Here is a 13,969-nt window from a genome sequence, read left to right on the forward strand (position 1 = left end):
TGCGAGACCTACCCCAGTTTCAAAACCGATCCTGCTTCTGCGTTCCGGAACGATTCTCCCACACTTAGATTCAACTAAGTCTTCACAATACATGAAAAATTGAGAGTTTCCAATCCTTCTTACTTTCCAACGATCGATCTGATGACAACTAGACCTTTCTAACTAGTACTCCTTTACTAGCCAAGCCCAAATGATCACACGCTTCTAATAACGAGATGAACACTTTCTGAATCCCAGGGAAACCAACAGTCCCTAATGCTCAAATGATCCCACACCCAAATCTTGAAGTCCAAAGATAGATGCTCCAACTAATGTCTCAACAACGAGCTACTTCCCTCGGCGCTTTCCTCCGCCAATCAATAACGGTTACTAAAACCTCTGAATCCTGACAATGCTGAGTAACCATCCTGTGGGACCCTGTTCGCAGACCTCCCATATCATACCCTTCTTCCCAAGGTGCTCCAACAAATCTCCCGCTCTCGGCTCTAGAAATCATATCATTCAGGGCCTCGCACCCTGACTCACTCACCAGCTCTATCATCCACAACTGAACTGCAGTAGTTGAAACAACCTCTGCCCTAAACCAGGCTATAACTACTCCCAAGACATAGTCTACAATCCCAAAAGTGCAATAGATCGTATAATCAATCCTTATCGCCCGATACAAGAGATCCAAGGCGAACCGGACCTCATAACACACTTATGCCACCTCGACCCACCTGTGCTCACCGGCGCTGAAATAATGTTGTCTATCCCTGCAACCATCTAACCCCGAGCTGGAAAACAACCTGATACTGGGATCACAAGCCATCTCACTCCTTTGAGCTCGAAAAATGAGGGGCACAGTTCTTGCCCTACAAAACGACAATCCAATCCATCAATTAACCATTCCACTTCCAGCTGCAAAACCCCAGCTGAACATAGTCACCACTCCTTTCCGGAGTCCCCGCGAGTCTCATTCCGGCCTCGAGCAAACCCCCAAGCCTAAAATATAGAACTCATATACTAACCTCTCCCGCTCAACCCGCAGAAATATAACGAGTACAGATCATCCTTCTGATCCCAGATAACTGCAACCCTCTGCTTATCAGAACACGTCCCAGTAACAAGTTCCCACCAGTCCTTCGCCCCGAACCTTAGCAGGTTCAGAGCGTGCCTGACCTTCTGGTCAGTAGGACATGAACATGTGAAGCAACATCCCTCCATATCATATGGCCACCTCATGGCTATAACCGGGTCCTAAACCCTACCAAAGGTCGGGGCTTTGCGCTATCGAAGTCCCGATACTGGAAAGCCCGACTGGCTCTTCCCCCTGCCGACGTTACAGCTGTTGAAGCTGTTGCGGCAGCCGTCTCAACAATGGCTGCATAGCGCTCGTTGAAATACTCAACCATGGCGGTCTTAATAGACCCACACATTTCCGGTAACTGTCCCCAGACAAACTCGATCACCTCCTCACGGATGATCTCATTGACACGGTCCTTTGACAATGCTGGCCTATCCTGGCTGGCACCTCCCGATCCTAACCTGGATCCGGTCTCTAGACGTCTCGTAACCACCATTCTGGTAAGACACCAGGAAGATCTCTGATAACCCATATAATGACAAAGAGCCAATTCCCAACCAAAACCTAGGGGTTGTGACTTCCTTGCTACGTGTATGCGTCCTGTGCTTTCAGTAGTACGGGCCCATACTACCTTCCACACCTACCCATATTTGTCTCAAGTATCACCACAACACCCTAACAATATACATAAACATAGCGAGAACTCAATCCTCACTCCTAGAGGAAAGCTAACTGTCTCATAACTGACCTGCCGGTCCCACACAACTCACCCATCCATGAAACTTCCACCAACCCTGCAGCACTAGTATACGCTAGCCATACATAACGCTGGACCCTATAGAATTTCGAATATCCAATCCTACCCTAAGCTCCCAATCAATAATAACAGAACATAAGGCCAAATCAACCATTCTTGGGCTATAAGATCTTAGTTATGTACAACCGTGATGCATACACTAAACAACTACAGCAATGATGTCAATCTCATATAAGGAAACCCTAGGCTAGCAGGCATCATGTAATCAGGCAATTCTATCATGCAATTCATGAAGATCCCTAGCCTAGTACTAGCATGCTGTTCTAACATATAACATAATCAAATCACTGTATGGTATTTTGGGGTCTACTTACTGGCTCTGGCTGATCGTACACCCTGCATCCTCATTTACTTATTTTGAAAACCATTTAAAAAAAAACCATTTTAAAATCCTTTCCTTGATTTGAGATTGGATTCACACGAGTGTTCCTCCAATTCACTCAAACCAAGGCTCTGATACCAACTTGTAACACCCCAAAAATTCAAGCCAATTTAAAACTTTTTAAAACATTTAAAACCATTAAGTCATTACAATTTGTTTTCAAAATAGTTTAGACATCAGAGTATCCCCATAATCAATCATGAAAATATAAGGAGGTGCACGATCACGCCTTTGCTTTCCCGCGATCATCAGAAATACCTGAAATAAAATCAACAACTGTAAGCCCGAAGCTTAGTGAGTTACCCCAAAATACCAACGCCATACAAACATAACCATATCATATAACCAATACAGAACAGCATGCATAATGAGTCATCAGCCTGACCGGACCGCCTCGCAGGCCTTCAGTCTATCTGGACTGCTCTCCGAGGCTTCGGCACGTCTGGACCGCCACACAGGGCCTACAGCCTATCCGGACCGCTCGCCGGGTATGTTGGCCTACAACACAAAGCAGGACCGCCTCAACCCAACCCCCAATCAAACAAACATGTGCACAAAATATCAAACGCTAGCACATATCATATAACAGTCAAACCGATCTAACAGATCACTAATCATTGCAACATCCCAATAACCGGGATACAGACCTAACCGGTCACTAACATAGCATTATCCTATAACCAGGACAATCATGTGCACATAGATATCATATAACACTAGCATGTATATAACGGTCAAACCGATCTAACAGATCACAATCCATAACCAGGATATCGACCTAACAGGTCACTAACATAGCATCATCCTATATACCAGGATACCGACCCAACCGGGTCACTAAAGCATAGCATATCACCATCCTAACTACCAGGATGTAAATCAGTAAGCATAACATGCAATAATCCGAATACAATCCATAAAGGGCCGGCCTTGGTGCCTTAGACCCTGTCGATATAGTGAGGATAACTCACCTGGCACTGCTGAAGTCCCGTAGACACAATCCTACACTGTTGAAGTTCCGCAGACTCAACCCCAGCTGCTGGATGACAGATTCCCGAACTGTCAACACCAAAATAACACCCAATTAATAATTGGGTCCCAACACATAACCATAAATGCATCCTTGGATAATTACTACATTACCCCAAGGTTGGCTTTATTCAAGCCCAGGGCCCGACCCATAGGCCCAAAGTCAACTGGGAATCAAAGCCCAACATATGGCCCAATTTTCCAAATTGGGCCCAAGCCTATACATGGTCTTATTATAAGGCCCAACATCATATAATCATTAAGGCCCATCTATGGCCTAATTTTCCAAATTGGGCCCAATTCCTCATATAGGCCTCACCTCAAAGCCCATTAATAATCCAATCATCAAGGCCCAATAGGAAGGCCCAACAATAAACCCAACTGAAATTAGGTTTTCACATAAAATGACGATTAGGGTTAAGTGTTTCTCACTTAACCCATTAAGGACTTAATCCTCTAAGGACTTAATCCATTAAGTCCAATATTGCTTAGATTAATCTTTGCCAATGATTATTATTTAATATCTCAAGTTATTAAATAATTCTCGCGTCCCGGTTAATTTCCCCAAATTAGGGTTTGTTGGCATTAGGGTTTTTCCAACCCAATACTAGTTCATTAGTCCATTGGTTGGGCTTTTAGGTCACATTGGGCCTTATTGGCCCATTAGAGTTTCCTTGATTCCACATTGTCCAAACATCCCCCAAACGAGTCAAACACAACAAGACAAGCACACCGCCACCCGACACGGCGGCCGGTGGCGGCAGCCACCACCGTATGGTGGTGGTTTGGGTTCTTCTTTTCATTATTCCTCTTTTGTTACAATTACAATGCTAAACCCCAATTAACCAACACACACAAACACACTAATAAACACATACACACTCACTAATAGCACACACACACCCAACCACCTCGTGGTGGCTGGTAGTGGCACGTGGCGGCAGCCACCACCTCATGGTGGTGGTGGTGACTTCTTTCTAGATTCCGGCCAAGGTTTTCCCACCCACACAATACAACACACACACAATACACCCACCTAAGCATACAGAAATGACACACACAACCACCTTCCATGGTGGCTGGTGGCGACGAAAACATAGCAGCAAGCGGCGGCCACCATGGCTGGCGGCCATGGTGGTTCTTTTCCTCAATCTCCGGCCAGCATCACACCCATATGACTTCACGCTACTGAAGCACGCAACCAAACGTTGGTCTAAACAGAACCACGCACCCCACACAGCCACTCCGTGGCGGTAGGCGGTGGCTAGCAGCGGCCAGTGACGACAAAACTCCCCCCCCCCCTCGTCAAAGGCTGCTCGAACAATAGCAATATCAGCCGAGGATCGGACCTGCTGGTGGTCCTCGGCGTCATCAGCAGCTCCCTTGGCAGTAATGTTGGGTGGTTTACGACCCCAACAGTGGGAGTGGCGGCTCCGGTAAAGTGGTAGCACGAACGTCATGTTGGAATGGAATAGGGATAGGTGGCAGTCGAACAGCAAGACGAAACTCGATGATCTTTGTCGCCGGCAACAATGGTATCGGCGGTCTTTGGTGATCGGAACAGGGATAAGTCGATGGGAGAGGCGGCTAGACATAGAGGATGGCGGATGAATGTTTTAGAGCATCTAGGGTTAGGGTTCGCTAGTTGCTACGCTATATACCGACTCTCCTAAAAACTTAGAACCATAATGACCGAATTAGTCCCTCCCCCTCTACATTCTTTCAAAACTAATCCTTAATTTCCCTTTTTAACCCCTGCCTTCAAAACTCTTTACAAATTGAGTCCAATATTTACCATTTAGCCCTTAGCTTCCATCATTCTTTTCAATATAAGTCAATCAGTTACAAATTAACCCCTCCTCTACAAATTATTCTCAATTAAGATCCATAAATTACCATTTCTACCCTGGCTTCAAGAATCCTTCTCAGAATAAGCCCGATATTTACTCTTTTAACCCTCAGAATTCAAAAGTAACATCCGGCACCCCGAATCAACACTCCACTAATTGTTATCTGATTTTGGACTACAATCATATAATAATAATAATAATAATCGCTTCTCGGGGTTCCGGGTTTATTATTAAATTATTATATTTTAAATGGGATGTTACAACAAACCTCATATTCCGGCAAGAAAGTCAAAGCAACCAACAAAACTCTGGCCGGCGAGAAAATCAGTCTGTGTGTTAAACTAAGACTCGGTTCTCCCGAACTAAGCTAGCATTGAGAAAAAGGATCCTTCATATTTCAAAAGTCTGCATAGAGAAATAAACTGTCATAAAGCTTTGCGAGAATGCTATAATTGTGCATTTTTTCTTGATTTTAACAATTTTATTTTACCCCCCTGCAACTGTTTTTGGTATCTTCTCTGTAATGGTGTGTTTTTTTTTCTATGTGGAAATAGCTTTGAAACTGAAAATAGTTTTGAAACTGAAAATAGCTTTATATATGGCCACTGAAACTTAGTTGAGCCCACCACCTTATATGATGATTAAGATAGAGAATGGAAATTGCAGATCCAAACACCAAACTCTAGCAATTACTCATCGTCTTTGGTAATCAGTCAATTAGAGGTTGTGAATGTGTTCTTCCAGTAAGCATTGCCTTCTCCGACGTTCCTGGTTTTTCTCTGGCAACTATCTGATTCGTGCTTAGAGTTTTTCGGTTACTTCCTCAGTAATCTTGATGGTTCCGTGGTTTTGACAATGATGTTATGTTGACCGGAAATAAAAGGAAATAAAAGGGGGTAAAAAATAGGAGAGCCAGGGAAGGAAGAGAATTCAACGAGAGGAAAGACATATCAAAGATGAGAGCCAGGGAAGGAACGGAGTTAAGTGGGTAGGCAGGTAGGGTCCATCTTATTTATATAAAACAAGGGTATAGTTGTCAATTTACTTAAAAAATCTGTGAAAATATAAAAAAGCTCTGTATCAGCTCCCATATTTTATATTAACCAGTTAATTTTGTTAAAAATCGGGAACTTATTTTTTTTTCTGGGCCAGTCGCATCTCCCGCACACCCTAAGGGTCGCCCATGGTATGTATATAATATGTTTTTATACGAAAAAAATACATATATACATACTACATACTTTTTTATATGTTTAATACTACGTTTAAATATAAAATAATACGTTTTTCAAAAGGATATAAAAATAATAATAATAAGAATAATAATAATAATAATAATAATAATTCAACAATGTATATAGAATATACGATCAATAAAGCAAGCATATAAACTTGAGTTTTTAACCATAATAGTGTTAATGGAAAAAAATATTTATCATATTAGTGTTCTTTCAAAAATATTTACCAAAATGGTATTACCTTAATTTTAATACTAATATTATTGTTTTTAAAAAAAGAAAAACATGTTTTTGTCCCTGGAACGTTGGAACGAGAACGAACAGAAAAAAAATCGTAAACGCAACTAGGGCTCCACCTCGAGTTCTGTCGTCGCATCGTCCACCATCGCCGGCCGCCTGCACCTCCTCCATCGTCGCCGGCTGCCTGCGCCTCCTCCATCATCGCCGGCGACCTGCAAAGTATGCGAAGTTATCGAAAGTTCAACTCCATCATGGAAGAAATTGGGAAGTTAAATCCATGTGCTCGAGAATGGTTGGAGAGTCGTCAACTTAATAGATGGACACTTGCACATGATGGTGGAAGGAGATATGTGTTGTTCACAACAAATTTGTCAGAGATTTTCAACAGTGTACTTAAAGGTGCTCGTTTCTTACAAATCACAGCTTGTGTGCAACTTACATTTTATAGAATGGTGCATTATTTTGAGGTGAGACGTCCTTTAGGATCTAGTTTTCAAGCTCATGGAGATGCACATACTCCACATGTTGTTGTAAAAAAAGTAGTTTTGATGGCAAAAACAAGTGCACATTCCTTAAGATCTTTTAACCGAGAAAAATGTATATTTGAGTTGATAACTCAAAGAGGTCGAAATGTGCAAGTAGTTAATTTGGAACAAAAAACTTGCACATGTGGTAAATGGGAGGCATTTAAATATCCTTGTTCTCATGTCTTGAGTGCATGTGCCAAACTCTCTTTGAATAGTTGGCAATATGTTGATAGATGTTACTTAATTGAATACTATTATGCTACTTGGGCATCTGAGTTCTCCCCGCTTCCTCATGAAGCGTATTGGCCACAATCACCATTTAATGAATTACTTCCAAATTTAGAACTATTACGAAATAAAAGAAGTCGTCCTCCTTCAACAAGACTAAAAAAATGGTATGGATATTAAAGAAGGAAGAAATGTCAATCTTTGTGGAATTTGTAGGCAACCGGGACATAATCGAAAACGATGTCTGTCTATGCCAAAGTAATTTAAAAAAAATATATATTTTTATGGTATTTGTTGTGGTTATTCTCTTATTATTATTATTATTATTATTTTATAGGTAATAATTTTTTACCGGTTCAAGGTCAAGCTAATTGTGATGTTTTTTCTTTTTGTAATAAATAATGTTGGAGTTTTTTTTGTGGTGTTTTTTTTGTAAGAAACAATGTTGAGGTGTCTTTTTTTTCACTTTAAAAACATTGTATGTGAATGTTGGAATTTTTGCACCTTAAAATTTGATTATAGTGATGGGTTTTGATGATTTTTTAATGTTGAGGCTAAAATTTTATGGTAAAAATGTTGTATAAGAAAAAGGGATATTTAAAAAAAACAGAAAAAAAAGATAAAAAAACATTTATTTAGAAAAACAGTAAAAAAAAGATAAAAAAAACTAAAATGAAAACTGTCATTTATATATATATATATATATATATATATATATAAAGGTGGAATAAAAAAGAAAAAAGAAAAATAAGATACTTAAATTAAAAAAAAAAATTGAAAAAGAAACTAAAAAATAAAAAAAATGAGAAAAACACTAAAATGGTAGATACTTTTGGCAGAACACTAAAATGGTAAATATTTTTTTCAACCACCCAGGTCAAAAACTCACTATATGATTCATATATAAGACAATATAAAAGTTAATTAACATCAAACTAATAAATAAAATAAATATAAACAAAAGAATTAATCACAAAATTAAACCAATCAATATCCTTAAAAGAGACACCATCTTTAAGATTCTTCAAAAACGTTTGGCTACATGTACCTATTGTTGGAGCATTAATCATGATTGTAATGTATGCAAACAAAAAGTTGATTATAAAACCATGACTAGAATCATTATCTCGTTTAATTATATCTTTTTTTTTTTTTTTTGAAACTGCAGTTATATCTTTCAAAGCATTCAACCTAATCCTATCATTTTTTCTTGGAAATTGATCCATCCAAAATTTAATAACAGGATCACCACGATGTATTTTCAATGGAATGTTCATTAAAACATAAACCACCAGAAGTCCATGTATGAACAACTTTCCTTATAATATGGATCTTCTGCTTGTTAACATGTAAAATGTTTGAATTTTGATCATATTTTTCAAGAACAAAAGAACAAATATCCCTGTTGAAACAGATAATAACAAAATCCTTAATGAAACCAAAACCTATATTTTTAATGCTTTTCTTTTTATTATCATTAAGATATTTATATATCTTCGAAATAATAAATAAGGATTCCTAAAAGACAATAGGACTTTCTTTTAAGGTCTAGCTTCACCTAATGGTTGGGACATAAAATCATCATCGTTGTCAATACCCTAAGAAACATTGAACTTCTTTTTTTAGAAGCAACACTCTTCTTCTCAGAAGAAAGATTTATAACTTTTGTGTTCTTTTACATTTTTTATTAGAAATATCAGTTTTCATCGCAAATGACAGAACTATAACATCAGTGTTAAAGTTTTTTTATTGTATGGGACGAGAGAACCTCTCCCTCTTGTTACTAGGCTCCGCACAAAAAGAAAAAGAATAAAAATGTTTTATATAACAGAAAAAGACAATATAATAAAAAAAAAGGTCATCTTAAACACATACAACGAGAAACTCATATAAATTATCATAACTTATATAACGAAGAAAAATTAGAAATACTTAATCAACATATAATCCACAAACAAATACTACAAGAAACATAATCCATAAACAAACACAAAAAATGAGAATTCATGACATGTACTACAATAAATAAACAATATAATGAAAATATGATTTTAATCAAGTGAAAATATGATCCATAACAAGATATTTAAGAAAATATATTCAACATATGATCCAAAACAACAAAATAAATAAAACATTAAGAAATAAAAATAAATAATGAAAAACAAGGGTTTATTGATTTAATTTAGAAATTTGATGCATGTGTAGGAAGAAATCGAACCTATAAACGCAATAAAGATAAGGATAAATCGACTTGAAGAATATACATAACATATGATTCACATCAACTACTCTATGAAAAATATTACATAACTTTAGCAACATAAGATAAAAACAACAACAAAATAAACGAACAACAAGAAATAACATTGAGATTAACTATTTCATTAACTTCAAATTACAAGAAAAACAAGAAAAAAAATAATGGTCACTATAAAAACTTGTCATTGAACAATACGAAATGAAAAACTAGGGTTTACATGCTTCCATTTAGAAATCGAGGCAAACGTATGAAGAAATCGATCCGATGAACACCTAAAAAAAACAACGACTCAATACGATTTCAAGAACCAAAATCATTCAATCAAAAGAACACACAATAAATTCCGACTAATACAAACCAAAATATTCAATATCGATCGATTTAAAAATGATTTTTTTTTAAAACAACAGAACAATAACATTTGAATGGTTTAAAACATGATTTCACGGAGATCGAATCGAAATATGGTTCCAAGATCGATCGATTAAGGTAAAGAGAAGAAAAAGAAGGGTTTAGGGATGAAAAGAGTTTTAATCAAACCAAGTCGTCTATAAGGATTATAAAAATCAAATAACAAAAATACCCTTATATATTTAACCTTTACCAGGAAAAAAGCCAAAAGTTCCACTTATTTTCAAAAATGTCACCGTGTTTTGGGAAAACTACAATAAAGTCCCTACATATTTGCCTCATAATCGATTTAGTTATTATATATTTTTTTTATTCAATTAAGTCCGAAATACCGGTAATCGTATTCAATTTAACCCTTTCACCCGGTCAACAGGTCATCAAACTTTCAAAAATTACATTTTTGGCCCAGATTTCAAATTTTATTATAAATTTGGTAAAAAATTTACACTTTTGGCCCGAAATTTTAAATTTTGTTACAAATTTGGTCCAAACTTTACCTTTTTGCCGAAATTTTAGAATTTTAATATGAATTCATCCTAACATTAGTTTTTTTTACAACTTTTTTTCTCAAAGAATTGTTTCTAATATGTTTGTTCTTTATAAAATCATATTTATACAAAAAAAAACGTATTTTCACATAAAAATCTTATATTTTCTATATAAAAACTTTTTTTAAAAAGATTTTTGTATATGAAATATCTAGTTATAAAAATAGGTATTTATTAAGTATATTAATATATACAAATCCGTTTTTATAAAAAAATATATGCAAAAACGTATTTTACAAAAAAATGTATACAAACACCTATTTTATCTATATTTTTTTATAAAACCGTGTTTGTTTACATTTTTTTATAAAAACGTGTTTGAATAATTTTTTTTATATAATACGTGTTTGTATACATTTTATAAAATGTATCCAAAAACGATTTTATAAAATATATACAAACATGTATTATATAAAAAAACTATACAAACAAGATTTTATAAAATGTATACAAACACGTATTATATAAAAAATTATTCAAATACGTTTTTATAAAAAAATATAAACAAACACGATTTTATAAAAAAAATATAGATACACACCTATATATATATATATATATATATATATATATATATATATATATATATATATATATATATATAAATGTGATAAGTGTTTGTATATATATTTTTTGTAAAATACGTTTTTGTATACATTTAACGGATTTGTATATATTTATATACTTAATAAATACATATTTTTATAACTAGATATTTCATATACAAAACACTTTTTAAAAAAGTTTTTATATAGAAAATATAAGATTTTTATGTGAAAATACGTTTTTTTTTGTATAAATATGATTTTATAATGAAAAAACATATTAGAAACAATTTTTTTAGAAAAAAAGTTGTAAAAAAACCAACGTTAGGATGAATTCATAATAAAATTCTAAAATTTGGGCAAAAAAGGTAAAGTTTGGACCAAATTTGTAACAAAATTTAAAATCTGGGCCAAAAGTGTAAATTTTGGACCAAATTTATAATAAATTTTGAAATCTGGGCCAAAAATGTAATTTTTAAAAGTTGGATGACCTGTTGACCGGGTCAAATGGTTAAATTGAATACGATTACCGGTATTTAGAGCTTAATTGAATAAAAAAAAATATATAGGGACTAAATCGATTATGATGCCAATATATAGGGACTTTATTGCAGTTTTCCCTAAAAATAAATTACAATTAATTTCATCCATTTATTTTTAGTGATAAATGGTCGAGATTAGTCCTTGAGGTTCCTACCACTTCTCTCTCTCTCTCTCTCTCTCTCTCTCTCTCTCTCTCTCTCTCTCTCTCTCTCTCTCTCGTGATTTTTACTCCATTTTTTTAAAAAAACTTTAACAATCCTTTTAAAATGAAAAATGCAACCGAAGACTTTATTTATTATTTTTTTTCAACCATTCCCAAAACCACACGTTATCATTTTCATAAACAAACGTTCAACCATTTAATTATTGCAAAAAGGAGTTCAAAGGAAAATAAAAACCAAACGTGTTCAAGTGGCATCTTTATTACAACTAACTACCCAAAAGGAACCCAACCTCACCAAGCCATGCTCCTAAGCTACTTGTACCAATCAAAAGGCATTCAATAAATATAGAAGTGTCAGCAACTGCCTCGTGAGCCGACAAGTTGTACACAACCAAAAAGAAAACACACAATTACCGTAAGGGTCATTCATGCAAATCATGATAATAGCATAGTCAAGAAAAACAAATAACATGATATCATAATTTATTTCAACCATATGTTTTCAACTTAACTCAACTTAACTCAACCGATTATTACATATAATTTAATTCATTGTTTACTATATGTAATTCTTAATTCAACCGATTAATTAGTTTGGGGTTTCTTAGGGACAGTCTAGCCAACAACTTAACCTCGTTCACTACTCGTGTGCTCAGCCAGTTTAGTGCTCTAAGTGGCTCATGACTTCCACCCGAATACACCAACCCCAAGACTTCCACTTTCGCTACTCCGACCTGCAAAGTACAAGTACTTCACGGTGTCATTCAGGATCGGTACAGACGGTGTCAATTCTACTGATACACCTCCTGATTCCCACTTAATGTTTGATCCGGCCACACCATAAAGGCAACACCACTCCAGTTCCCATACACCGAGGTGCACACGAACCACATGTCACACGACCATCTAGAAAGTTCGTGCAACTAACAACCGATAAGGCTTAAGCTCTTTCAACCTATTATACTTGCAAGGTTCTACCCATGTCACCATTACACCCCGCAAAAGCATGCATACACCAAAATAATCATGTTACAAATACAGCTTAAACGAGTAATTATCATGTAATGAAGTTCATTAATATTTCACCATACATTAGCATATAACTACCAATTCATGAAACATCATATCCGCATGCAATTTACAACTATCACATAACATGAATATCACCATAACAACCGATACCAAGGAATATCCACACATAAGATGCAAACAACACATTTTCAACAGTTATCACAAGCATTTATAAGTCTAGCATGATTCCTAATTTTCATCAATAATCCACCTATGAGATGTGATTTTCGGTTATGCACTAAAGTCAACAAAAATTGTCGACTCACCTTGTGTTTGAAGCAAGTTCTCCTTTTTTACTTCAAGTCTTGACCCTTCTTGAAGTTGTCAAGTTTTCACCTAGTAACAACACATACCAAACAATCATCAAAATGGGGTCCAAGTTTCATTAACACCTTTAATTTCTTAATGGGTTACATATTTTTTTAAGTTTCACAGCTTGACCACTGTTCAGTGTTTTAGTCATAAAACAGAATCCGTAACTCCGATTGAGCTGAATCCAAACTTTCTGAAAACCAGACTCGATTTCCTACATTTTATCCAGAGAGGGGCATCGGCCAATTCTAGGGGTGGCAAATCGTGCTATCGTTTCGTGTTTCTGTCTGACACGACACGACACGACAAAGTTTTTGTAACACGAACACGACACGACACGACAAAGTTTTTGTAACACGAACACGACACGACACGATGTCGTGTTTTTTTAACTAACACGAAAACAAACGAATTAAAAAACGACAAACACAACACGACATGACACGACAAATATAACATATACTAAAAACTAGTTTATTTAATGAATACTTTATCAAATATAACACGACAAACACGAAAAACATGAAAAACACGATAAAGAACTGCTTAATCGTGTCAATTTCGTGTCGAATTTTTAACACGAACACGACACGACACGACATCATGTTTCTTACATCTAACATGAACACGACACGAACACAAATTCAAATTTTAGTTTCGTCCCAATTTCGTTTCGTGTCGTGTATTTTTGTCGTGTCGTGTCATAAATTGCCACCCCTAGCCAATTCTGCTCCAA

The 13,969-nt window shown here is 35.8% G+C and overlaps 1 protein-coding gene across 1 annotated transcript; it reads left to right on the plus strand.

The window, feature by feature from the left end:
* Window positions 1–6,873: 6,873 nt before the first annotated feature.
* LOC145163839 (uncharacterized) lies at window positions 6,874–7,557 on the plus strand. Its single transcript, XM_079082589.1, has one exon. It carries the CDS (start codon window positions 6,874–6,876, stop codon window positions 7,555–7,557), a length of 684 nt encoding a protein of 227 aa, XP_078938715.1.
* Window positions 7,558–13,969: the final 6,412 nt, after the last annotated feature.

The sequence above is a fragment of the Lactuca virosa genome, chromosome 3 (assembly GCF_052849685.1).
Source record: "Lactuca virosa cultivar CGN04683 chromosome 3, Lactuca_virosa_CGN04683_v6, whole genome shotgun sequence".
Classification (NCBI taxonomy): domain Eukaryota; kingdom Viridiplantae; phylum Streptophyta; class Magnoliopsida; order Asterales; family Asteraceae; genus Lactuca; species Lactuca virosa.

Excerpts from the sequence above, each read along its gene's own strand:
- LOC145163839 (XM_079082589.1), top strand. The coding sequence starts at position 6,874 with ATGGAAGAAATTGGGAAGTTAAATCCATGTGCTCGAGAATGGTTGGAG.